The sequence below is a fragment of the Prionailurus viverrinus genome, chromosome D3 (genome assembly GCF_022837055.1).
Source record: "Prionailurus viverrinus isolate Anna chromosome D3, UM_Priviv_1.0, whole genome shotgun sequence".
Lineage (NCBI taxonomy): Eukaryota > Metazoa > Chordata > Mammalia > Carnivora > Felidae > Prionailurus > Prionailurus viverrinus.
This window is the reverse complement of record NC_062572.1, coordinates 47,168,525-47,195,920: the sequence shown is the minus strand read 5'-3', so window position 1 is coordinate 47,195,920 and position 27,396 is coordinate 47,168,525. Positions and strand designations below refer to the sequence as shown.

At 45.6% G+C, this 27,396-nt stretch overlaps 1 protein-coding gene and 1 non-coding gene across 3 annotated transcripts in view; one reads left to right on the top strand and one right to left on the bottom strand.

Moving 5' to 3' along the window:
- TMEM241 (transmembrane protein 241) overlaps window positions 1–26,498 on the top strand; it is a 114,442-nt gene extending 87,944 nt beyond the window's left edge. The window contains exons 14-15 of one of the 2 annotated variants that reach the window (XM_047828483.1): window positions 18,525–18,589; window positions 26,118–26,498. In XM_047828483.1, coding sequence (XP_047684439.1) covers window positions 18,525–18,589; window positions 26,118–26,178 — 126 coding nt within the window. In that variant the 3' untranslated portion in view covers window positions 26,179–26,498. Of the gene's footprint in view, window positions 1–2,377; window positions 2,572–18,524; window positions 18,590–26,117 lie in introns of those variants that run through there. The other variant, XM_047828484.1, reaches the window with a different exon arrangement.
- On the bottom strand, window positions 649–756 carry LOC125149719 (U6 spliceosomal RNA). Its single transcript, XR_007146027.1, has one exon. It is a non-coding gene; the product is annotated as a U6 spliceosomal RNA (small nuclear RNA).
- Window positions 26,499–27,396: the final 898 nt, after the last annotated feature.

Here is a 27,396-nt window from a genome sequence, read left to right as displayed (position 1 = left end):
AGGATGAACTTGTAAAAGCATTGTCAACAGATGCTGTGAGGGTTCGATGTTTGGAATTTTAAAATGTCTCCAAGACCATTGATAAAACTCTTGCCATTTCTGGTAGAAATTTTTTTTCTAAAGAAGAAGGAACAGCTTAGTGTCTTAATATGGGATCACACAAATTTCGTGTCTTCTAAATAACATAATTGTTTACTCTTTGCTTAAGTTTTTAGATGTATTTGTACAGAAGTTTCAAGGCTTGATTTTGAATCATAAATTGAACTTTTGAGGAGGTGACAAGTAAACACATCTTTCAGGTTCAGGAATGAGACTTCTTAGGTTCAGTATCCGGCATGCACAAGTATACACACACGTGCGGGTGTGCACACACACACAAGGAAGACACTATGGGAAATCCTGGGAGTAGAGTTATGATGCCCATCACGTTTTGCTCTCACTAGGTCGTCTATGCTGAACAGTGTTAGTTCTCTCCCTCTTCCTACTCTGTTGCTACTGTTACCCCTTCCCTGCCCCACCCAGTTTTATTGAGATATAATTGACATATAACTATTAGCTTAAGGTGCACAATATGATGATTTTGATTTTGTATATATTGCGAAACAATCACTGTAACAAGTTAACATCCATCACCTCACGTAGTTACAGAAAACTAGGGAACGCTTCAGAATTTGTGTGTCGTCCTTGTGCAGGGGGCCATGCTAATCGTTTTTGGTAATGTTCCAAATTTAGTACATATGGTGCCAAAGTGGGCGCAGTTACTTCCTTTCCTTTATTTTCCTCATCATTCTTGTCATCGTCACTGCCTGTTGGGTGTGGAGAGCCTGTCACTGTCTTTCCACACTTACTGAATGGGGAAAGGGAATCAGGAAAGAGGAGCCTCCCCGACTCAGACTTCCCTCTAATCAGCCTAAGACTCCACCTCTGTTGCTGGGACAGTGAAAAACTCATTTGAGGGGCACCTGGGTGGCTCAGTCCATCTTCAGCTCAGGTCATGATCTCACGATTCATGACTTCGAGCTCTGCATTGGGCTCACCGCTGTTAGCACAGAGCCTGCTTCAGATCCTCTGTCCCCCGTGTCTCTGGCCCTCCCCTGCTTGTGCACTCTCTCTCAAAAACAAATAAATGTTAGAAGAAAAGAAAAGAAAAGAAAAGAAAAGCTCACTTGAAGAGATAACTTCCCGCACAGCAGTTAGTATTTCTCACGTCTTCCTCCCTCCGTTGTTATTCAGCACCGTAACACGTCAGGAATGGTTTGATGAAAATAAATTATTAAACCCAACAAAGCTGTGAAATGTGACTTTTCTGTCAGAAGAGTGTGCTTAAAAATCTAACTATGGCTATGACCTGATTAAATCACTTTTCTTTCACAGTTTAGGCAGCTCTGGCAATGAGAATAACTTTTCATGGAAAATTAAAACCTAGAGGCAGAGCATAATTTCCTTTACAGTCTCTAGCTGGGCAACAAAAACAGCACGTGGGGATGTCTTTCCATGACATCACTGCTGAAGCGACAGGAACTTGAAGTGGCAAGTTCAGGAGCTGCCTTGTTGTTGTGGAGCTGTATGGAAACAGTCAGCAAAGAATTTAGTTATCTGGGAATTATCCGTTTATGAATAAGGTTTTCCCAGAGGGCACAGGGGAGGAGACATACAGTTATGGATTAGAGAAAAAAAAATTAAATTCCATTTCCTATTGTCAGAATAATTCATAGGGAGGGATGCTAACGGACATTTTGCTACTTTGGATAAGGTTGTTGTTTTCTTGTTTCCAGTTATGAACTCCTAATTCTTTCCTCAGCTATTTTTAGTGCCATTGACCATCACAGTGTTCTCTGCTGCAAAAATATGATAACAATGCTCGCTTTCACAACTTTTGACCTGAATGAATTTGTATCAGTTCATTTACTAAGGAAATACCCTGAATTTCTACAAATTTCCTGGCTCCACGGTTTATATATAAAATTTTTCAAGTCTATTCATTTATTTTGAGAGAGAGAGAGAGAGAGAGAGAGAGAGGAGAAAGAGCACAAGCAGGGGAGGGGCAGAGGGAGACAGAATCCCAAGCAGGCTCTGCACGGTCAGCGCAGAGCCTGACACGGGGCTTGAACTCACTAATGGTGAAATCATGAACTGAGCCAGAATCAAGAGTTGGAAGCTTAACCAACTGAGCCACCCAGGCATTCCTGTTTATAATTTAACGTAACTGAAATTAAAGGGATTTTTGCGACACAAAGTCCAGTTAATTGGGAATGTTCACAAGGCCTCTGCTGGAGGATACACTGGCGAGTACTCTGTTCACTGTAGGATAGGATTGCATACACGAGTGCTGAGTAAATGCCTGAATCTGCTGATGTTATTTTACACATCTTTGCAGGTTTGTGCCCTCGCGTCAGAGACAGGGAAAGGTGGAATTCTGCTCGTTACGTCATGCAGTACCTCCAGCTGCCCCCAGTAATGCTCTCCTTCTCCGGATGCACACATTCCTTCCTTTGTGCATTTATCATTTCCTTGTAAAGACCCTCCCTCCGTATCCCTAAAATTAAGTTCTCCAAGGTGTGGCCCAATACAGGGTGATCAGCAAAGAGCTCTCCTGTACGTGCCCAAACCAGAGGGTGGACTGTGTGGGCAGAAATGAGTTGCCTGGGTCACGAGAGAAGGAGCTGCCGTAGTCAAAGCTAATACAGTGAAACCTTCCTTGGGAAATTCAAAGGTGCAGACTCTTATGATGGGAAGGCAGAGTTTTGACACAAATAGAAAGGAGTAACATGTGGATTTGAAAGACCTGTGGTGATGTTTTTGTTTCTATGTAAGTAAACGTGTCTGTAAGGCCAGGCCAACAAGCAGGTTGTTCTTGTTTATATGGATCCCAAATAGCGAGTCAGTCAAATACCCAGCAAGAAAAGTTTTTTCAGTCAACAGTGAATTGCCTGGTACCATGTAAACACAGCTAGTGTTAGATTTGTCATTTAATTACGTTGTTTCTGTGCCCTTCTAGGGGGTCTTGAGGGGGTGGTAGTTGTAAGGGGAACAGGATCTCCTACAGGTAGTTGTAAGGGGAACAGGCTACACCTCCACATCTGTCTTCTCCTCCTGGGACTTCCGGAGGCTGGGGGGTCTGCACAGGGAGAAGACCCCCCAGTCACATCTGTCTCCAAGGAAAATTCCACCTCGTTTCTTTTCTGCTTCGTCTCAGGCCATTATTCCCTATTTGGGGTTTGTGTGCTTTCTGTACAGTTTTCCAGATGCGCAATGTTTGGCCCAGAATGTGGTAGGTGATTAGTCAAGAGTTGATAAAATACCCACCACTTTCCCTCACCTCCATGTCCGGAGAAGAAAAGGAAGGACAAGGATCAGGCAAATTAGAAAAATCACAATAATCAGATCACTCCTTCCCAGCCAGCCACCTGGGTGTGAGCCTGTGAGCCCAAGGAGGTCAGGGAATATCTTTTTTTCTTTTTTGAAGTTTATCTATTTTGAGAGGGCGGGGGGAAGAGGTGTGTGCACACAAGCGAGGGGGCACACAGAGAGAGGGAGGGAAAGAATCCCAAGCAGGCTCTGTGCCATCAGCGTAAAACCCAATGTGGGGCTCAATCATATGACGGTGAGATCATGACCTGAGCCGAAATCAAGAGTCGGAGGCTTAACTCAAGGTTATATTCCTAACACCTGGCAGAGTGTCCCCACTCACCATTAACATGCCCAAATAATGTACAAAGTGTTGAGGGTTTTCCCAGGCGCAAAATTTGAACTGTAAAGAATTTGGTGAGTATTTTTTTTTTTTAATTTTTTTTTTCAACGTTTTTTATTTATTTTTGGGACAGAGAGAGACAGAGCATGAACGGGGGAGGGGCAGAGAGAGAGGGAGACACAGAATCGGAAACAGGCTCCAGGCTCCGAGCCATCCGCCCAGAGCCTGACGCGGGGCTCGAACTCGCGGACCGCGAGATCGTGACCTGGCTGAAGTCGGACGCTTAACCGACTGCGCCACCCAGGCGCCCCAAGAATTTGGTGAGTATTAAAGTGCCTCTTCCATTTTTTTTTTTTTTATTGAAACTGGAATTAGGAGTCATTGTTTTCAAGTCTCTGGGTAGTCTTTTGTACAATGACTACCCCTCCCCCTAAAAAAGAAACAAGATTGTCACACTGTGTTAGTTCTAATTCTAAGAAGGAATTCAAGGATCCAATCACCTGTTGTTATCTCTGCACTGCCCTCTCTCCCCGAGAAAGGATTTTCACCTGTGAAAACAAATGTTTTTCTTTAGGTGAGAGTTAAGAGGTGTTCTCTTGACTTTGGTCCCTGTACTCTTGCAAATCATTACCTTACGGATGCTGCAGTAAGCATGGTCGACACTACTATCCCAAATTGCCGAATGTTTGCACCGTTAGGCTTTGCTGTTCAGATCTCTTTACCGTCCCCTGTGCACCCTTAAAATATTAGGATTTCGAGTTCAGCACTTTCAGGGGGAGGTGTTTGGCGGTTATTCAGTGTCACCTTTCATTGGAATATATAAGTTTTGCCTTTCAAGAATAGCTAGAACTCTTGAGAAATTAGAAAAAGAGTTAACTCCAGGGAACTGAGGGAGTAGGTGGGTGTCTTCTCGAATCCCCCACTGCAGCCAGCCCAGCTCCGAACCCATTCTGTGTGATTAATAGATACTTCTTCACGGAAGTACTCCCTGGCCCAGCATCAGAGTTGAGCTACAGCTGCGTGAACCACTCAGACCTCACCAAGTTCTGATGCGTCTTCTGGGGAGTCAGTCATGGTTATTCACATTTTCCTCAATTTATACTCAGGCAGGCTGTTGACTGTTCACTCTTAGAATTATGTAATGCATAACTGGCTTTTGATACTCGTGCTTTATTTATTTGTTTGTTTATTTATGAGAGAGAGAGTATGTGCATGAGCAGGGGAGGGGCAAAGGGAGAGGAAGAGAGTCTTAAGCAGGTTCTTCACCCAGTGCAGAGCCCGACTCAGGGCCCAGCCTCACCACCATGAATGAGATCATGACCTGAGCTGAAATCAAGAGTCTTGGATGCTTAACTGACTGAGCCACTCAGGTGCCCCTCAATACCCATGCTTAAGAGGTTTTTCTATTTCCTGAAAATTTTTTTTCACGTTGCTCTATTGGAACATGTAACATTCAGCAGATTTATTCAGCAGCAATTTATAAAGTGCTGAGACAGTAGAGAGTTGTGATAGCCCAGCTCTCAGGAGACAGGAAGACCTGGATCAGAATTCCATTCTAGCAGTGTAACCTTGGAAAGATTACTTAGCCTTCGTATGGATCGGCTTTCTCATCTGTAAAATGGAAATCATTGTATGACTTCACAGAAGTGTTGCAGGGATTGTAGGAAATAATGTGTGTTGCACATTTTATGTTCGCTAGGACAGCATTACTTGCAAACAATGAGCCTTTCCTTCGCCGATAGAGAAACATTTGACGTGTTGTTTGCATTTTGAGTTCAGCTACAATTTGAGAGCTGCTGATTCGTGTTGATAGAGAGCCTTCACGTATGCTCTGTTCCATTTTCCCATTCTCGTGTCAAGAGAAATTCAAAATGACCAGATCCAAGTAACACCACAGGTTCCAAAGTGCTTTGTTCAATTTTTCAAATGACTCAGAGAATCTGTTTTTTCTAACATTTTGGAAGTTCTACCCAGGTGTTTATTTAAAAAAGAAGCAGCAAGAAAAAGAGGATCAGCCCTAAATATTGTTGGCCAGGTCTTCAGTAGGGAAATTGCAGCTGTCGGCCCTGTACTAGCTTGGTTGTAAGAGAATGGGGAAATGAGAGGCAAGTGGTGTCCAATCTGATGTGGAGCCACATAGCCACCAGAATGGCTAAAATTCTAGACACTGACAATACCAAATGTTGGGGAGAATACACAGTAACATTTCTGGTTTAGAAAACACTAACGCTAAACTTTAGAAAAAGAGGTCTGTGTTACAACAGAGCAGTCCCACACCTGGCTTATGTCTGGGAGAGTACACTTTATCTCTCTCATCTACTTCTAATGGATGTATTTTGCCTGTAACCCCTGTTTCTTTAAGCTTCTTAAAAATTCTCACCAGAACAAGTCAGGGAATGAATAAAATCCCTAATCCCCTTTAAAAATTTTTTTTAAGTGAAAGTCTAAGGGGCACCTGGGTGGCTCAGTCGGTTAAGCATCCAACTTCGTCTCAGGTCATGATCTCATGTCTTGTGAGTTCGAGCCCTGCATCGGGCTCTGTGCCGACAGCTCAGAGCCTGAAGCCTGCTTTAGATTCTGTGTCTCCCTTTCTGTCTGCTCCTTCCCTGTTCATGCTCTGTCTCTCCTTCAAAAATGAACATTCCAAAAAAAATTTTTTTTAATTCAAAAAAAGAAAGACTAAAATTTAATCCCTGAGAAACACTTTATAGAGGATTCCTTTCTTATAGAGGGGAAAACTGAAATCCAGAAAGGTCAGCTGGCCCACCTGAGGTCACTCAGGGAGTCTCTGACCCCCAGGACTCCCCCACAGACATGGGCACAAAAACAGAGGCCCACGAGAGTGGCATGAGCTCTTTTGAAGTCCAGGATGACCTCTGGCATGCTGATCAAACCAGATACCCAGTCTTCCTGAAACCAGCTGCCTGCTTCCCTAAGTAAAAAAAATTCCATGGGTTTTTTTTATTTTTTTTTTTATTTTCATTTTTTCATTTTTATTATTATTTTTTTAATGTTTATTTATTTTTGAGACAGAGAGACAGAGCATGAATGGGGGAGGGTCAGAGAGAGAGGGAGACACAGAATCTGAAGCAGGCTCCAGGCTCTGAGCTGTCAGCACAGAGCCCGACGCGGGGCTCGAACTCATGGACCGTGAGATCATGACCTGAGCCGAAGTCGGACGCTTAACCGACTGAGCCACCCACGTGCCCCAAGGCTTTTTTTTTAATACCTGCTAGGAGAAAAGGGGTTCCCAGCTATTAAGTTTTTTTTTTCTTTCCTCTCTCTGTTTCTTTCAGCTTTAACGGTGGCCACTACTCACCTCACTTGGTGCTCTAGTTGATACCCAGGGGCTTAGAGTTTGCTGACTTGTTTGTACTGTTCCTTCTATGTAGAACACCCTTCCCAAACTTCCTCACCCAGTAATTCTTATCTGTCCCAGATTAATACAGGCATTGCCTCGGTGTGGGGCTTGTTCCGTGGTATCCAGAGTGTACTCGTAATCTGAGCACTTAGCGTGTTATATTGATAGAATTTGCTTGGTCACCTTCTGGAGCAGCTGACCTGGAATAGGGTGCCACGAGAGCAGGTTCTGGACTTCCATTTTCGCCTCTCTAGTGCCCAGGGAGGTGCTCGGTGCGCGTCATTTAGCCTCTGCTCCATTCCAGCAATAACTCAAAGCCTTTTTCCTTTTTCACTTCTAATTTGGTGACAGCTTCTTCTGAAACTGTTAGTCATTGTTTTTTTAACTTTCATTTTTTTTTAACTCTCCAAAAGAGCAAGGAATAATGTCTTTCCTCAGGCTGCCATTATAAAATACCACAGACTGGGCGGCTTAAGCAACAGATATTTATTTCTCACAGTTCTGGAGGCCACCAGTACATGACCAAGGTTGGGTTGGTGTCTGGAGGAAACTCTCTCCTTGGGTTGCAGATGGCTGCCTTCTGGCTGTGTCTTCACATGGCAGAGAGAGAGAGAGAGAGAGAGAGAGAGCTCTGGTCTCTTCTTACAAGGTACTAAGCCCATCATGAGGACCCTCCTCACCCATGACCTCATCTAGCCCTGATTACCTTCCAAAGGCCCCATCTCCACATTGGAGGTTAGGGCTTAAACATATGAATGGGGGGAGGGGGGAGTCCATAGAGAGGAGCTTGCTGACATTTTGCAGTGGGTGCCAACTTGTCCAGCAATAGGTAAAAGCCTTCGAGGTTTGTGTGAATCCCTCTGGTGGAACTGAGCTGACATGGTGAGTCTTGCACAAGCTTTGTACATTCCTCAGGAGTTGTCACTCTCAGATCGTGCAGAATCGAGTGTGACTGGACCTGGAGCCAGGGCACCGCCCATGACCTCACAGCCTCACTTCTCCCGAGTGGTATTTCTTCAGGAATTACTGGGATTAAGGAAGGAGGCAGGTTGTAAGTAGCAAAAGGGTTTTTCCCAAATGGGCACCATGTTTCTTTAAACATGGCAAGGAGGTCCTGCTGTATGTATTTTGGCAAATCTGTTCTTCCACCTCTAGTATTACTAAGAGTAACAATGGCATGAATTAAACTTCTGTCAAAAGGAGATGAACAAAAGCCTCATGGTCTTGGAGTAAATATAATTATGGTGCTTTTATTTAAAGCTCCTTTGAGCTTAAATTTATTTCATTTCTAAAAATACACTTCAGAGATTAGATCTATCCTTTGAGTGAATCAAAACAACTTAGAAAATTAAACACCTTAGCCACATGCCCTTCCTTTCCAGAAGCACAGAGTACTGTTTAGCTTTGGGAGACTGATGGAACTTTTTAATCAGCAGGACAAAATCTAAAAAATAACTTTGTCAGAAACCCATCCTTCTAAAGGTAAGTCTGTGAGGAGATGGGTACATTTACTGAGTAAGATGAAACTGAGAAAGTTGAGGGAAAGTTCCAGAATGAAGAATCTACTAACTCTATGCCAGGCTGTCCCTGAATTGAGTTTGAGAGGAAATTGGGGCTATCTCAAATTCTCCATTTGTCTTCAACAATGGGATGTTCTAAGTACGTCAACATTATACTTGGCATATTTACAGCCCCTTTACTTGATAGAAAATCCAACAAATCAGGTATTTGAGGATGAGCTGAAGTGGAATGCCAACAGGGATAAAAAGAAGCCCTCCAAAGGTACCAGGAAACACCTCGTCAGTGTACATATTAATATGGGTGCTTGAGAACTATGAATACTGAAGAGAAAAGTCTGACACCTGGGGGAAGAGCTAACACCTTCTGCACAGCTGTGCCAGGAAGTTACAAGTCCCAAGAGAAAACATGTCCAAAGGGCCACAGATTTTTGAAGTTACAACCAAAGGACCGGTGTCAGATGGTGTGACAAGACACACAGGTCTTTTCAGTACATAGCATGTGTTGGACACTTCAAAGTCTGGGTACTTAAACTCTACTGCCCACGCCTCTTCCCTTCTGGGAATGTAGACTAAGAGAATTCATGCACAAGGACTAGTAGGCAAGTAGGAAACAAAGTTGAGTTGAAAATGTCAACCCTGGTTTTAGACTTAAGGCTTTCTGCTCCTTATAGGGGGCATGGCTTCCTTCCCATCCTCCAATCCCACCCCGAACAGGTGGAGACAGAAACTCCGGAGAATTTTATTGCTTGGATTCAAGAGAAGAGAGAAACCATCTAGAGTCTGGGTTTTGTGCTTGAAGCCCTGGAATCCCACCAACAAGTGAAACGAGCCTCAGTAAATGTACAGCAAGATAAGTAAGTCTTCCCATCAGAATGAACTTGGATGAGAATAAAAGGCCAGGAGGCCGAAGAGTTTCCTTCCCGAAGGGCAGAGAGAATCATAAGGAAGAACTTGTTCCTCTCACCACTGGCTGCCTTATTAACCCCATCAGTTGCATCATATCTGAAACTGTGTCTGAAGAGAAAGACACTGTGCCTTTAAGAAAGTCCTGTTGCCCCAGGTTGGTGTGTATATGTATGTACATATGTGTGTGTATATATATATATATTTAATATATCTTCTAAATATATATTTGATGTATATTATATATTAATATATTTTTAATTATATATATATATATATATATAACCTTAGACTATGATAAAAGAACAAAGGTAATTAAAATTGTAATGATGAATTAATAAGATTGTTCTTCTGATACCTGGCAAAAGGAATAACTCATTGTGCACTTGAATGAGGCGATGCCGAAGATTATTAATAGCCAAGCCCAGAGTTTAGCTTGGGTTGTCTCTCATTAATAATTACACTGATCGGGGCACCTGAGTGGCTCAGTTGGTTAAGCGTCTGACTTCGGCTCATGTCATGATCTTGTGGTTCATGGGTTTGAACCCCATACTGGGCCCTGTGCTGACAGCTCAGAGCCTGGAGCCTGCTTTGGATTCTGTGTCTCCCTCTGTCTCTGTCCTTCCCCCACTCATGCTTTCTCTCTCTCTCTCTCTCTCTCTCTCTCTCTCTCTCTCTCTCAAAAATAATAATAATTACACTGATCATGGGGCTCCTGGGTGGTTCAGTCGGTTGAGCAACCGACTCTTGATTTCGGCTCAGGTCCTGATCCCAGGGACGTGGATCAAGTCTCATGATGGTTCTGTGCTGAGTGTGGAGCCTGCTTGAGATTCTCTGTCTCTGTCTCTCTTTCTCTCTCTCTCCCTCCGCCCCTCTTCCTCGCCTATGCTTGCTCTCTCTCTCTCTAAAATAAAAAGTAATAATAATAATTATTACACTGATCATTATAATAAATCATAGGATTGATAATAAGGGTTAATTGAACATTTTGAAATTGTCAAGTAGATTCTCAGTCTTAGCTGAGGTGTTTGTCTGGTGGACTTGGAATAGTTCCTTGGGTCCTAGGTGAAAAAAGAGATAATCTGCTCTCAGTTTATAAATTTTTATCGTCTTACTCTTTACCCTAAAAGGAAGGTCTATTAGTAATATTCACAGGTGAGTCTTCGACACAGACAGACTCCAGGCCAGTCTGACATATGCCATCTGCTCCATGGTCTGTGAGGGAGTTACAGCCTGCCCTTCTTTGGAGATGTGGCTGTGCCAAGCTGTCCCACACCAGCTGGACAGAGTAGTTCTTGAGACAGTGCTGGAGTTGGGGGGGTGGTTGTAGAGATCTCCTCACATTTTCATGGTCAAGCATATCACCTGGTGATCCGTTCACATGTAGATGTTGTTCGGTAGGTCTGGGGTGGGGCCTGGGATTCTGCATTTCCTACAGGCTCCCAGGTGTAGATGGCAAGGGCATGCAAGACATCTGGTGTTCAGTCTGCCCAGCACTTTCCCTCCCTCCCCCCAGGGAAATGTTCCTTCCTTGATTCTAACCATGAAGTTCAAGGATGAACTTCCACACTCTTACATTCCTCTGCTTCCTTAGCCATGGTCCAGGAGACAATCAGAATCTTTCCTGACATTTTTGGACTTGAAATCAGAGTGAACCAGCTGCAGATCTTCCCTGAGGAGCTCTTTCTAGCCTCCTGGAGGTAATTGGGCAAAGAAGCAGAGAAGAGGAGCAGAGAATGTCTCTGTGCTTCTCCCGTCCGGGGTCCAAGTGCCCTTAATATATCAAAAGGGATTTAAAAATAAGATTTTAGGGCACTGGGTGGCTCAGTTGGTTGAGCGTCTGACTCATGGTTTTGGCTCAGGTTATGATAACAAGTCGAGCCCCATGTCAGGCTGTGTTCTGTGGCGTCTGCTTAAGATTATCTCTCTCTCTTCCTCTGACCCTCTGCCCTGCTTGTGCTTTCTCTCTCTCTCTCTAAAACAAATAACAAAAAAACAAGACTGTGACTTACCAGCTCTGATGACTAGTGCAGTTCCGGAAAGTATATTTATTGGCCACTTACCTTACGTGGGTCTCTGTTGGTATGTCCTGAACATACAAAGATGGATAGTGCATGCCCCAGTTGGGGAGACCACACATTTCCATAGTTTAACATGTACAATGTCAAGGGGCATGGAAGTCACTGGAAGAAGTGCCTGATCCACTTAGATGTGTGGATGGGGCGAGGCAGGGGGGAAGGTCCAGAAAATGTTTTCTAGAAATGGATTTTCTTTTTTTTTTTTTTTTTTTTTTAATTTTTTTTTTTCAACGTTTATTTATTTTTTGGGACAGAGAGAGACAGAGCATGAATGGGGGAGGGGCAGAGAGAGAGGGAGACACAGAATCGGAAACAGGCTCCAGGCTCTGAGCCATCAGCCCAGAGCCTGATGCGGGGCTCGAACTCACGGACCGCGAGATCGTGACCTGGCTGAAGTTGGACGCTTAACCGACTGCGCCACCCAGGCGCCCCTTTTTTTTTTTTTTTAATGTTTATTTATTTTGAGAGAAAGAGAGCGAGAGCTCAGGGGAGGGGCAGAGAGAGAGAGGGAGAGAAAGAATCCCAAGCAGGCTCCACTCTGTCATTATGGAACCCAACATGGGGCTCAATCGCACAAACAAACCATGAGATCATGACCTGAGCTGACATCAAGAGTGGGACACTTGGGGTGCCTGTGTGGCTCAGTCGGTTAAGCATATGGCTTTGGCTCAGGTGGTGAGTTTGTGAGTTTGAGTCCTGTGTTGGGCTCTGTGCTGACAGCTCAGAGCCTAGAGCCTGCTTTGGATTCTTTGTCTCCTTTTCTCTCTGCCCCTCCCCTGCTTGTGCTCGCTCTCTCTCTCTCTCTCTCTCTCTCTCAAAAATAAACATTAAAAAAAAAAAAAAGAGTGGGACACTTAACCAACGGATTCACCCAGGTGTCCCTAGAAATGGGTTTTCAAAAAGTGAGCAGGAATTGTGTGGGGAGGCCTTTGAAACTGTTCCAGGCAGAGAGACCTTGCAGCAAAGGCAGCGTGATGGTAGAACCCGTGTTTGAAGAACTACAGCTAGTTGAAGTAGGAGGTGCAGGCTGTAAGTGAGGCAGTCACCGTGAAGGGCTTTTATACGTGCTGCAGTCCCTTTTTTCTGAAGTCGTAGGTATTTAAACAACAAAATGCTAACAAGCAACAAGCCTGACTGATTCCTGCCCCCCCAAATGCATGACTGTCTGGCAGGTTCCCACCAACAATATTCCCCTTTATTTTTCCCTTAGACAAACAGAAAATTTGTCTTAGGATCAAAATGAATGTTTAAAAAACAAGCCTGATCTGCTTTAAATACCAAAATCTGTTTCAATAACACAGAGGTTGTGACATCCGTTGACAAAGCCAGGAAGTTCAAAGCCCCTGCTGCCGCAGACACAATGTATTGAGTTCTGCTGTTGTTGGCGTCCCTCAGCTGTGGCGGGTCCTGGTGTTTGTTATTCAGATCTGTGTGTACAGGGGAGACATTCCTCAGACCACAGGACTCTTTCTTCTGTGGGGAAAAATTTGTATTTTTGAAAATGCTTTTTGAAAATAAGGACAAGTGCTCGTAATGGCTGCTACTTAAGTTTCTTGAATGGCAAGTTCCAAGTGTAACTTGAAGTCTATTTCTTGAGCAGATTTTAGCCATTTTTTTGTTTATTTATTTTTGAGAGAGAGAAAGACAGAGACAGAGTGTGAGTGGGGGAGGGGCAGAGAGAGAGGGAAACAAAGAATCTGAAGCAGGCTCCAGGCTCCGAGCCGTCAGCACAGAGCCCGACGCGGGGCTCAAACCCATGAACTGTGAGATCTCGACCTGAGCTGAAGTCGGATGCTCAACAGACTGAGCCACCCAGGAGTCCCAGATTTTAGCCATTTTTTTAAACACTTAAAAAAAAAAAAAGTTTACACATTTTCTGACATCCACTGCCAGAACCTTTTCATCATCCGAAGCTGAAACTCTGTACCCATTAACACTAACTCCCCACTCACAGTTACCCCCCAGGCCCTGGTAACTCCCATTCTACTTTGTGTCTCTGACTTTGACTCCTCAAAGCACCTAATGTAAGTGGAATCATACAATATTTGTCTTCTGTATCTGGCTTATTTCACTTAGCATGATGTCTTTAAGGTCCATCCATGTTGTCGCGTGGGTCAGAATTGCCTTCCTTCGAAAGGCCGAATAACCATGTATACACCACATTTTGGGTATCTGTTCATCCATTGATGGATACTTGGGTTCCTTCCAAATCTGAGCTATTGTGAATAATACTGCTATGAACATGGGTTTGCAAATATCTCTTTGAAGCCCTGTCTTCAGTGGATTCTTCTTTTTTTCTTCTTCTAAAACTGCGTGGAGGGGTGTGTGACAGGCTCAGTCAGTAGAGCATGTGACTCTTGATCTCAGGGTTGTAAGTTCAAGCCCCATGTTGGGTGTAGAGATTACTTAAAAAACAAAATCTTTAAAAAGAAAAAAAAAACATATGGAGCTCACGTGGGCCCTTTCTTGAGTTTCTGGCTGTGTGAGAAGTTTGATCTGGGAGTCGAGGTCTTTTCCATCCCTCACTGCTTGGGGTCCCAGGCCCCTGGAGCAAATCACTCACTGTCTCTCGGTCACAGTTCCCCCATCTGTGATCACAGGGAGTCCCTTCCACCTCTCAGGTCCTGCACCTAGGTGACCGTGTGTAGGGCACTCTGTACCCAGACGTGTGCCTTCAGCTATTCCTGGCTTCTGTTTATTCCGCAGTAGAACCGGAAGCAGAGTGGGCCCTTGGCATGAACAGGTTTATCATTCACACTTTTGAGGGGTCTTGAGCAGTCCTGACGGCCCATGGCATACAGAAATCTTCCACTTGGCCGAGGCATGAATTTGACGCTCACATCGCACGTTGAGGTTGATGTGTGGGTGCAAGTCACTTAGTGGGCAAGTCAGGCTGGCCGAGTGCCCATTGTCTGCCTCTCAGCGAGGCGCTGTCAGCTCCTACTCAACCCATCTTCAGCAGTGACTTCTGTGAACTGGTAGAACTTTGGTGACTGTGTGTATGTGTGTGTGAGAAAATGCCTCCGATGCTGACTGTGAGGGCTGGCAATGGAAGCAAAAGGAAGCCCAAGAAACCAGTGTTTCTTACTGAATAGACTACAAAGTGGTCTGTTGAACTTCACAGTAGCTCCGTAGTGCAGACAGCTTCACCATACATTCACTACAGAAATAAGACACGTCTCTCTGTGAAATTTTAGTGAGTGTCTCAGCCAGCAGAAAATGTGCTCATCGAGAGATAAAACTTTAGAAAAGCTTGAAAAAGTGCCTCGGGAGAAAGGCAGGAGACTGTACAAACATCTCCAGGAAGCGGCACATGTCAAAGGCACCAGTGTGGCTACTAAACCAGTCTTATTTTCAAGTAAGGGCTGGTTTGGAAGTTTTAAGATGTGTTTTTCTTGGCAAAAGGTGCAGTTAAGAGGAATAAGCAGGCCCGTTGTCTATCTCATGGCAGACGGGATTCCTCCTGGGCTAAGAGGCATGTGGAGAAACAGAGTCCCAAGTCCCAGGCTGGGGTACTTCAGGGCAGGTGGGAGGTGGCAGCCTCACACGCTAGATGGAAAGCCACATGAGAGACGCAACCAGAGAATGAGGGCCGAAGCCCGTCAGAGAAGGCCGTAAAGAGGTGATAAGGGGTGAAGGGCATGAAGACATGGTGAAGAATTAGGAAAGGCTAGTTGGGCCCTTCATAAATTTTGTGAGGTGTTCCATTACACCAAGCTGCCAACATCGTGGCCATCCGTCAGTAGAACGGGGCTTGTTTCATCAGTCCTAAGAAACGTATCACCATTGGCACCATGTCAGGACATCCCAAGAAGTTGCAAAAGTAAAGAGAAATGAACAAACTTAACTTTGATTAAGAAGAAGGAAGGAGGGACACTTGGGTGGCTCAGTCAGTTGAGCATCTGACTCTTGATTTCAACTCAGGTCATGATCCCAGGGTTGTGGGATTAAGCCCCATGTCAGGCTCTGCACTGACCGTGGAGCCTGCTTAAGAGTTTCTCTGTCTCTCTCTGTCTCTCTGTCTCTGTCTCTCTCTCCACCTCCGTCTGCCCCTCTCCCCCACTCACACTCTCTCTCTCTAAAATAAAAAAAAAATTGGGGGTGGGGCACCTGGGTGGCTCAGTCGGTTGAGCAGCCGGCTTCGGCTCAGGTCATGATCTTGTCGTTTATGGGTTCCAGCCGCACGTCGGGCTCTGTGCTGACAGCTCAGAGCCTGGAGCCTGCTTCCATTCTGTGTCTCCCTCTCTCTCTGCCCCTCCCCTGCTCGCACTCTGTCTCTCTCTAAAATAAATAAACATTAGGGACCCCTGGGTGGCTCACTCGGTTGGGCGTCTAACTTCAGCTCAGGTCATGATCTTGCGGTTTGTGAGTTCGAGCCCCGCATCGGGCTCTGTGCTGACAGTTCGGAGCCTGGAGCCTGCTTTGGATTCTGTGTCTCCTTCTCTCTCTGCCCCTCCCCAACTTGTGCTCTGTCTCTCTCTATCAAAAATAAATAAATGTAAAAAAAAAATAAACATTAAAAAATTAAAAAAATAATTAAATTAAAAATTTAAATTTTAGGGGCGCCTGGGTGGCGCAGTTGGTTAAGCGTCCGACTTCAGCCAGGTCACGATCTCGCGGTTCCTGAGTTCGAGCCCCGCGTCAGGCTCTGGGCTGATGGCTCAGAGCCTGGAGTCTGTTTCTGATTCTGTGTCTCCCTCTCTCTCTGCCCCTCCCCTGTTCATGCTCTGTCTCTCTCTGTCCCAAAAATAAATAAACATTGAAAAAAAATTTTTAAAAAAATTTAAATTTTAAAAAACTAAGGGAGGAAAAAAAGGAAGAGAAAATGACAATAAAATTAAGAATGAAAGGGAAGGTAATTAAAATGGGCACCAATGAGAAAAAATAATATTTTTTCCAAATAGCAAAATGCTAATGAGTTGGAAAACCTAGATGAAACACATTTTTGGAAAAAGTGAAAATGACAAACTTGAATCAAGGAGAAGGAGAAAATTTGATTAGGACGTTGGCCATTAAAGACCACCCCAACTAGAAGGTGCAGGTCCAAAGGTGTTCAAGTCAGAGTTAACATCCACAGTAAAGGTCATCTTTATTCTTCATAGGAAAATAAGCAGGGAGGTTGATGAACTAACTTATGTGGTTGGTATAACCTTGTTTCCAAAACCAGATGGCTACACTGTGAGCTAATAAAATATTAGGCCCACTTCAGGTATGACCATTGATGCAAAGGTCCTAACTATAATGTTAAATAAAACGAGAGGAGGGTAGGAGGAGAACAAGTGCCATTCATCATGCTCTGTGAGGTACCGCCCCACCCCCACCCCCGGGGTGGCTCAGTCGGTTAAGCATCTGACTTCAGCTCAGCTCATGATCTTGTGGTTCCTGGGATTGAGCCCCATGTCAATCGCGAGTGGGGGAGAGGGGCAGAGAGAGAGAGAGAGAGAGAGAATCTCACTGTCATCTAGCCCTGCTGACGGCACAGCCTGCTTGGGATTCTCTCTCTCTGCCCCTCCTGTGCTCTCTGTCTCGCATTCTCTCTCTCTCTCTCTCTCTCTCAAAAATAAATAAACTTGTAAAAAAAATTTTAAAAAGAAAAGAAAGATACATGCTCCCACCGCCACCCCCAGCACTCTGACAATCCTCTTTCCTCTGTTCTTTGGGTTCAGCTTTGCAAGCTGTCTGGCTGACCTGGTCACCGCTTCATTTTTGTTCCCAAAGACAACCCAGGTCTGTTTTGTTATCAGGGTTTTTGCTGCAAGTCAATAAAAGAAGCAAACAGAAAGGGACTCAAATGGGTAAATTACAAAGGTTCTAAAACTTCACAGAGTTTCTATACTGAAGGTCCCTGGTTTATGTTCCCAGACTTCTTTTTAAGATGGTAAATGAATGAGGATAAGGCTCCTTCAACATACTCCTCCTTCCTTTGAACCACCTGCTTGCTGCCTTGTTCCCAGCGTGGACACCCAAAGAGGGCTCCAGGACAGTGGATGGGTCCCCTTGAGTGAGATGGTATTGCCCATGTCCCAGGGTGTCCAGCCTGAGTGACCCATCCCACAATGACCTGCTTCTTACTTCTCATTGCAAGAAAGTAAGTCCTCAGGCTGACCTTCCTAACAGAAGCTGTCTTGCATCTGAGAATACAGAATTCTAGGAAAATAACCATCTTTTCCTGAGCAGGCATTCCAAATGGTGACGAACTTGGGTCTTTGGTTCACGTACACTCTGTGTGCTGTTTGGTGATACCGTGGGGGTGCGAGTTCTTTTACTGCCATTCCAAGACACTCTTCCATAATTTCTAGCTCTGAAAGATGTGGGGGTAGCCTCTTCCCTCTCTTTCGGCTTCTAGACACTTGCAAATACTTGTTTTAAGTTTATTCATCTTTTTTTTAGAAATTTCTACAGCCTACGGGGGCTCGAACTCACGACCCCGAGATCAAGCATTGCATGGTCCTCTGACCGAGTCAGCCAGGTGCCCCTGCAAAGAGTTAGTTAATGATTTAATTGTTCCCTCCCCCAAGAAGTATCTGGTTTTGTAGAATGTGTATCACGGGCCAGCAAGACATGGCCATTAGGACAGGGGAGAGACGGTGCTGTGGGCAAAGGCAGGGTGACAGCCAAGTTTTTATCTGGAGGATCTGGGGACAGATGAATGAGCACAACTGGCTTTGGGGATTATTTCTTCACCTTGAGACAGGATGGAAATGAATATTCTCACCATGCCCCTGCCCTGGAGAGAGATGGGTGAGACGTTGGCTGCGTGCCTCCTCTTTTGAAGAGTTCGGAAGTTAAATGTCTCTTTGAAGATTCTCACCTCCCGAATAGACTAGGACTTGGCATTTTCCACACCAAATGCTTAGCTCAGAGGGAGCACTAAATACAGGGGCCTCACAAGTCATTGTGAACGATGACTTTGGAGAAGGTTACCAAAGTCCTGCTGCTCTGATGGCCTTTTGTTGAAATTATTTCCGCAGGTCCTCACAGCTGGCTTGTCCATATTGCTGTTTGATATGATCCTGACGAGTGCAACAGTGGGATGGTAAGTCTTTTGCCTGGAGAGAGGAAGAGCAAATTTATTGTTTGGGTTTCACCAGGATACTAATTTTTTTCCTCAAATGTTGGCAAAAGGGTGTTTGGAGAGTGTGTGTGTGTGTGTGTGTGTATTTTTTAAGTTTGTATTTATTTATTTTGAGAGATAGAGCAGGGGAGGGACAGAGAGAGAGAGAGAGAGAGAGAGAGAGAGAATCCCAAGCAGGCTCCACACTGTCAGCACAGACCCCGACACGGGGCTAGAACCCACGAACCACGAGATCATGACCCGAGCTGAAATCAAGAGTCAGATGCTCAAACTGACTGAGCCACCCCAGCCAGGCCACCCTGGGGTATGTATTTTATTGACACACAAATATACATCCAGAGGAGTACATATATCATGAATGTGCAACGTGATGAATTTTCACAACTGAATATACCAAACCCGTTGCAGTCAGCATCCAGATCAAGAAACAGAACACCACTATGCATCTTTCAGCCACTCATCCACACCAGCGGAAGCACTACTGGTGAACTACTAGTTTTATATGTATTATGTGATTTTACCAAGATTTTATAACTACTATGATTGGGTGAGGATTCAAAACCAGATCTGTGTGTATCCAAGGCCCCGTAGCCTTCATGTACTTCTGCACGACTGATTTGGCAAACACCAGGGATTTACCAGCAGTGTAGATAGTGTCTAGGTAACAGTGGGCCGTAAGGGAGGTATAAGAGAAATTGGCCTGTACGTTCCTCTTCCCACCAATATGATCATCCAAAAAGAGCTTCTAGATAATTCGACAGCAATACGAAAGGAGTGTTATCCAGGATAAGACAGCTCTATTTCTTGTTCAAGGGCTGACATGATGAACTAAGATTGTCCAGTGGAATGATCATAGGAAAAAGATCTCATTGTCTTGGGTTTTTTAGTGCTATTAGCAATAATCCTATCAATTAGCTAAAAATATCTTTTGAGTGACTGCCACATGTGAAGTAAGACATCCTTCAGCCTTCAAGGAGCACGGGGGAATGGAAATCATGAAGACAGTTGGTGGGATAAGATAGTCATAGTCTGAATGCACAGTGAATGTGAGGGCGGAAGGAAGGAGAGAGGAGGGGCCAGCAGGCGGGCTATGCAACTGGTTTGAACTGGACCTTAGGCAGAACACAGAGGCCGAGCAAGGCGGTGGGTGGAAGAGGATTTGGGCCCTCTGGCCCCAGGAAAGACAAGGAAGGGTGGAGAGGCATGGGGTGCCAACGGTGAGAGTTAGTGATTTGGAACCAGAGCTGGGGCTGTGGGGCACAGAGCTAATCCTTCGCGCCTTCCTCCTTCCTCTGCACCTGTCCTTCCAGGAAGGCATGACGCCCACAGTGGGCCAGTGACATCCAAAAACCCAACTGCCAAGATCTCCTGGTACATTCCCAGTGTCTCCTGACACTCTTCCCCCAATGTCTGTATCTTAACCTTCATAGTGATAGTCTAAATTCTTGGCGTATTTTTCTTTCTCACGAATAAGCCTTGGACAACCATAATCTGTACAGAATTTCAGAATGGATTTAAAAAACCCAGGCATTGACCGGAGTGTGAGAAATAGGAGAGAGGTGGCTCTCCAGTGGGGAGGAAAGGCCGAGCCTAGATATTACAGCAGCAGTCTGGAAGAGGCCAGGTCTGCAGGCTGTTTCACATCCTGTGAACTTTATGGTATGCCCTGAGCAAAATGGAAAGAAAGGCTGCGTGTTCCCAAATCAAGGAAACAGCGTGTGTGATTATTGCAAAAGGAACCTTGACTTTGGAATTTCCTGATTTTTCAGAACTTGAGTTTAAGGATGGTGTGTTTTCAGCCTCAAAGAATTTTCCAACCACAAAGTGAACCACCAGAAGAGGAGTGTCAGACTCTAGTTCAGATTTCCTGTCTTTTGCACAGAGCCGGTCCGCGCTGTCCCCAGCGGAGCCTGGGTGACCAGCTCTCAGACCCCGGGCACGGGCAGGCCTGCTCTCTGACGTGTGGGAGCTTAGACTGATCAGAAGTCACAGAGGGCAGGGACTGCAGAACTGTTTTGTTTAGACCTCCCGTGTTTGCCCATAGGGTCACTATTGCTTGTTTTTTGGCTTTCAGAGTTTAAATTCGATCACGTTTAGAAATCAGGTGATTTCCCCATAAAAGTCCAAATTTCCTGATTCTTTTGAAAATGTGGAACAAGTGCTACGTTGAGCCTGTACGTCCCCACGGCGGCGGTTGCCGGACCAGGTAGAGGCTGCCTGTCACGTGGACGTGGGCTAAGTCAGCGCAGCCTCCACGGCTCCAGGCTGGCTGAGGCCGGGGGGTTCTGTCTCAGCTACATCCGAACACCCATTTGCTTTATACTCATTCATGTCACAAAAAGCGTGTGGTGGGCTCCGAGGCTACAGACAGTGCGTGACCCCAGCAAGGTCACCGTCCGGGAAATGAGTTCAGATGTCATTAGCCGCCTTCTTGGACGGGGAGCAGCTTAGCTGTACAAAACAGGTCATCATCTAAAGTAGGGTTTTCCTTCACCTCAGCACTGTTGACGTTTTGGGCTACAGTGAATAATTCTTTGCTGTAGGGAGCTGTGCTGTGCTTTGTAGGGTTTTTAGCTACAAACTGAGCCCCACCCCACCGATGCCAACGGCACCTCCTCAGATGTCTCCAGATACTGCCACATGTCCCTTTGGCAGCAAAATGACCCCAGTTGGGAATCACAGATCTAAATGTTTGTGGTGGTTAGTGGAGAAAACGCCATTCCGAATTTCAGCAAGATCTTAAGAACCTTGCTTACCCTCTAATTAGAGATTTGGTCAGCTCGTGTGTCAAGGCCTGGGCAGCCTCTCCCACCCTCTCTGTGCACAGCCCCGTCAGCACGTACCACACTAAGTGCCGGGTGAGGGTTCACACCCCATCTACCTGCAATCGTGAGCTCCTGCGGAAGGGAAACCACATTTCACGCACCTTTGTGTCTCCCTGCCTAGCCCTAAGGGCTTGCCGAATAAACGAGTGGCCAGCCTTCTAAATACTGTACCCCCAAAATTATAACCCTTGGGGCACCTGAGTGCCTCAGTTGGTTAAGTGTCTGACTCCTGATTTCGGCTCAGGTCATAATCTCATGGTTTGTGAGTTCCAGCCCTGCATTGGGCTTCATGCTTCATGCAGTGCAGAGAATGCTTGGGATTCTCTCTCTCTCCCCCTGGCCCTCTCTGCTCTTCCCTTGCTTGCTCTCTCTCTCTCTCAAAATAAATAAACTTAAAAAATGTGTGTGTGTGTGTGTGTGTGTGTGTGTGTGTGTGTGTGTATATATGGAGGAAAATTAGAAACCTAAGTACCAACGTTGGTCAAATTTTAAAGTCTTTAACTATTTTTTTAATGTTTATTTATTTATTTTTTTAAATTCTTTTTTCAACGTTTTTATTTATTTTTGGGACAGAGAGAGACAGAGCATGAACGGGGGAGGGGCAGAGAGAAAGGGAGACACAGAATCGGAAACAGGCTCCAGGCTCTGAGCCATCAGCCCAGAGCCTGACGCGGGGCTCGAACTCACGGACCGCGAGATCGTGACCTGGCTGAAGTCGGACGCTTAACCGACTGCGCCACCCAGGTGCCCCGTTTAATGTTTATTTTTGAGAGAGAGAGAGAGAGACAGAGCATGAGTCGGGGAGGGACAGAGAGAGAGGGAGACACAGAATCAAAAGCAGGCTCCAGACTCTGAGCTGTCAGCACAGAGCCCGACACAGGGCTCGAACTCATGGACTGTGAGATCATGAACTAAGCCGAAGTCAGATGAGCCACTGAGCCACTGAGCCACTCAGGAGCCCCCTAAAGTCTTTTCTTAAAAGCAACTGATCTTGTCAAGCAAATTATCTTGTTTTTTATTATAAAAACAATCTATTGCAAACCCAGAATTTAAATGTCCAGATTAATATTTAATTATTCACCTTCAATTAACAGAGTTTTATTGTATATATTGATATGAATTCCCTTTATTCCAAAATTTCAGCAAAGAGGATTCAACACACACAAAAGAAAAAATGCTGAACTGTGAGCAGTGTCTCTGCTGAGTAGAATTAGTTGTGGGTGCCCTCTCTTTGCATCCTTTTTAGACACTCTTCTCTTTGCAATAGTTTCTCTTTGCAAAAGTACAAGGAGAGAAAATGACCAAAACACAACCTCTTTGTTTTGAGGATTCCGTGACCACTTCTCTCCTTAGGCAGTCATTCATGGGGCCCACCAGTGGTCATGGCTTACCAACATGCTTGATCTCAGCACAAGCCTCACTAATACCAACAGTCTTTAGAAAATGGTCTTATATCATCTTTGAGTAACAATGTCTTACGCCTTTAATTTTAGGACACTGCACGGAGACTGCCCAAGCCTCTTTGTAGGAAGAGTGAATTTAGGGGGTGAAGAAAGTACTCCCCCCAACACACCCCATAGTATAGCTAGGATCACAGTGACTGAAATTTACCAGTTTTCCATTTGAGTTAAAAAGGGTGCCTGGGTGGCTCAGTCGGTTAAGTGTACCACTCTTGATCTCAGCTCAGGTGTTGAACTTAGGGTCGTGAGTTCAAGCCCCACATTGGACTCTGTGCTGGGGATAAAACCTAGTTAAAAAAATTTTAAAGGGGAGCCTGGGAGGCTCAGTCGGTTGAGCATCCAACTCTTGATCTCGGCTCAGGTCATGATCTCACGGTTCAAGCCCCACATTGTGCTCTGCACTGACTGTGTGGAGCCTGCTTGGGATTCTCTCTCTCCCTTTCTGTCTGCCCCTCCCCTGTTCATGCTCTGTCTCTGTCTCTCAAAATAAATAAACATGAAAAAAATCTTAAAAAAAAAAACCTTTTAAAAAATGTGAAAACTCTCTAAAATGCTAAGAAGGGACTTCTAAATTACTATCACTCATTACTTCTCAACAGAGAGTAAGTTATCAGATTGTGAACTGTCATTCAGCAAGTCCCCAAGGGAATGGTACATTAGGCAGATCTCTAGGCACATTAGGAAAAGAGAAAAAACAAAAATAGTTTGGACTATAGGTGGGAGAAAGGGGAGCAAGGGTGAGAAATTCATCATCATTCATTGAGAAAATATTTATTAGGTGCTGCATGAAGGGCTAGGCCTACAGATGGAAAAGGGTACAGTCCCTGCCCCCTATCAAGTGCAATCAGGAGGTGCTTGAAGAAGCACAATAATGAATGTAAAATTGAGATAGGGAAAGACTGGAGGGCCGCCGAAAATAAAGCCCTGGGAGAGGACCTAGTGATGAGTATTTCTGGCCGGGTATGCTCTGCCATCTGGTATGGCAGAGCCTTCATTGCCTGAAGTGTGTTCACTTCAGGAATGATGGGAATCACAAGATTTGCAAACAGTTTGGTCAAGCTCTGACTTAAATGGTTGTAATGCTATTAAGATTCCTGCACCCCGTGTCAGCTTCTCCTGCTGTTTAGAAGACAACGTCAAAGCTCACCTCCCTGGCTCTCTTAACAGTAAACTGAACCAAGGTTTGTTTCCTTCTGAGCATTCACTAAGCTGCTTTGGTGTTTCATGAAATAGCTAAACTGAACGGATGAAATGCAAGGTTATTACATTTCAGCATGGTTCTAAGGCCATGGGGGGAGGAGTGGCAACGAGCCAGCCCATACCCTGTTCTTCTCCCTGGTGACAAAGCAGGGTTCCTGGAAATCCATAGAAATGGCTGAGCCCCTAGTTACCTTTGCAGAAATAAGCCCCGCCCAAGCCCAAAGGCCCGTGCAGCCTTTGTGTCAGGTCACAGTGACTCTGCACTTGCCCCAGTGTTTCAGAAGATGACGTGTGCATTCTTTAAGGGTCAGTCTGAGGAAGGGCTTCCCTCAGGAGGGAGGAACCATGTGCCCAGGGTCTTTGATAAGTAAGATCCCCATCGACGCTTGCTTGGACCCCACGGCCAGAGTTGCTCAACAGGGAAACAGGCTTGCTTTGTGCAGCAGGACGTGCCTGCCCCTCAGGAGAAGTCTTCAAGCAGAGTCGGGACACCAGCTCTGAGGGCCAGTGAGGAAGGCATTGCTGCTCTGGGAGGACAGTCAGCTAGTCAGTATATTTTATCGCTTGTGCATTATAGGCCAAATGTGGGGGTCGATGGCTTCCGGTATATCCTTTTCAGCCTCACGGACACTGCTGGATGTGACCATCTCCTGGGGCACAGACAAGACCAGAGCTGAATAGCACGCACAGGGTCACGTGGCTAATAAATGCCTGAGCCACAATCGGAACTCAGTTTATTGTTTTAATAGTCTCACGCTTGCTCAGCTCATTCCTGTGCTAAATGGGGCAAATGGTACATTTACCATTATCTTTATGTCAGAGTCCCTCACATGGGTGACATTTCTCACTGGGAATGTGATGTGCACAGCCTGCCTGTGTTTCGTATGTTTGGTGCCCCGGGCGAATGTTAGAAACATAAAGATGCCGGGGTGCCTGGGTGGCTCAGTTGCTTAAGCTCTGACTTTGGCTTAGGTCATGATCTCATGGTTCATGGGTTCAAGCGCCGCGTCAGGCTCTGTGCTGACATCTCAGAACCTGGAGCCTGCTTTGGATTCTGTGTCTCCCTCGCTGTCTTCCCCTCCCCCGCTCACACTTTCTGTCTCTCAAAGATAAATAAAAACGTTTAAAAAAAAAAAAAAGAAAGAAACATAAAGATGCCATAGTGTAAATGTGTGTGTGTCGTGGGTGGCCTTGTGGGGGACGTGGGAGAAGACTGGAAGGGCAGGTAGAACCGAAGGGGTGTTCGCCCCTCTGACCAAGAGCATTTCATCACCAGGGACCTCCTGTCATAATCTTTTGTGATGGCCCAGTCCAGTCCTCAGAAGTGCTTTTTGGGAAGAATTTTGGGATTCAGACCAGACGTCGATTGTCTACCAAGAAGTTTAAAATAGAAAATGTACAGAGACCTTTGGATGTATTCAGTTTTAGGCATGTTAAAATATTCAACTCCTCCTTCTCAGGGTCTGCAGTTTTCTCACCACCTTTTCATTTTCAAATCACTGACCACATTTCTTTCTGCTCTGGTGGGAGATTCATGATTTGTCTTTAGTATTTTCATCTCTGAGTGTTCTGTTAGTCTCAGTGAAATAACAGGCTTCAGAGACCGTCACCCCAGTGATGATCAGACTGGATACCTGCATGGGTTCATGTCATCAACCCTCTGTGTCCACTGCGGAGTGGAGCATGTCACTTCACCAGGTCAGGATGAACAGGACACACAACCTTCTTCCTGGGGACAGGAGGCAGGGGAAGATCAAACCCCACTTTGCAGCCCACTCCCCTCCTGCCACACAGCTGAGGTTTACTTGGGACGACCAGGCAGTTCCTGGGCCTGACCTGGCAGCAGGGCAGGCCTGGTGGGGGTTAGGGAATGAGGGATCCCTCGCCCCGATGCAGGTGAGCACCGGGAAGTCTGTGGGTCCACAGCCTCCAGACTCGAGGGACTAGAAAGCTGACCTCTTGCTGTTTTGTTTTGTTTTGTTTTGTTTTGTTTTGTTTTTGCAGCCTCCTGCTTGGCGGACTCGGAGAGGCCTTGCTGGTTTTCTCGGAGCAGAAGGGCTCGTAAGGACAGGAAAAATAGACTCACAGGCTGCTGGCTGGAATGCACGGCCCCTGGGCCTCAGAGGTCCCGCTCAAATGTGTTAGAAGGAAGAAAACAGGGACAACAAGGCCACCACTTCTCACTGCATCAAGGAGAAGTCTCTGGGCTGTTGGAGAGAATTGACTGTGTTGCGTCTTCCTGCTCCGAGAGGCTCACTCAAGCCTTGCTGACCGTGCTGGGCCCAGTGGGGCAGACCCAGACCCAGAACCCCCCATGTGGGGATGGGTCTGCTCACCTTGACTGATGTGCAGGCCTCCTTATTAAACACCCTTCACCAAACATGACTATATGGAGGCGGGCTCAAGGAATTTTGTTGCACTTTGTTTTATGTGTTTACATCTTTGGAGACTTTTCTGGGGACACCTTTCCCTTGCTGTCATGGGCTTGCCTGGAGCCCCCACTCACCCACTTAGGAGCACAGACAGAATTCCTCATGGAGGGCTTTCACGAGGGGCAGGGGCAGAGATGAGGGTCAAATGGGAGTTCTGAGTCAAGTAAGACATCAGCAAGGACGCTGTTACTCCAGAGAGAGTGCTAAAGCCTTTTTGGGGTTCTGTGTTGTGTTGAATTCTATACACTCTTGTTGTCCACTGTGAGGCTAACTTGCTCCTAAATGATCACCAGAGGGAATAGGGTTTATAACTGTTGATGGATGTGCCCCCTGGCCAGTGACACAAACATAGAACATACATATACACAAAAGCACACGCATTTATATTCACATCCCTTAAAGCTTTTGATCCATTGAATTCCCTGATGGCTCAGAAGAGATTTCATTCATATCATTGAACACTGAAGTATATTTTTCGGGCCAGATTAAAAATTTGATTAAGGCTCTAAATCTTCCTCTGTGGGAGTCCAAAGAAATGAACATGCATGAAATGGTAACTTGCTTCTGAACTCACAGTGAAGGTTTAAGAAAATAATGTCTGACTTCAAATATTTCTGCTCATGACAGGTTTTGAATGCCTGACTGCTTTGCCAGGTGTCAGGTCTGGTCATGATGAGATGTAGAAGGTAGTGAAGTCCCAGTGAGCCCTCCCCGGGCAGGAAGCCAGGCTGGCACTGGTGGTCATGCACGCCATTCATGGAGAACCATCTTCGTCGTCTGGGAAATAAGCCTGTCCATGGAGAATAAGGTCAGCTTAGTCAGGGGCCATTCTTCCAACTTGTTGAAAAAAT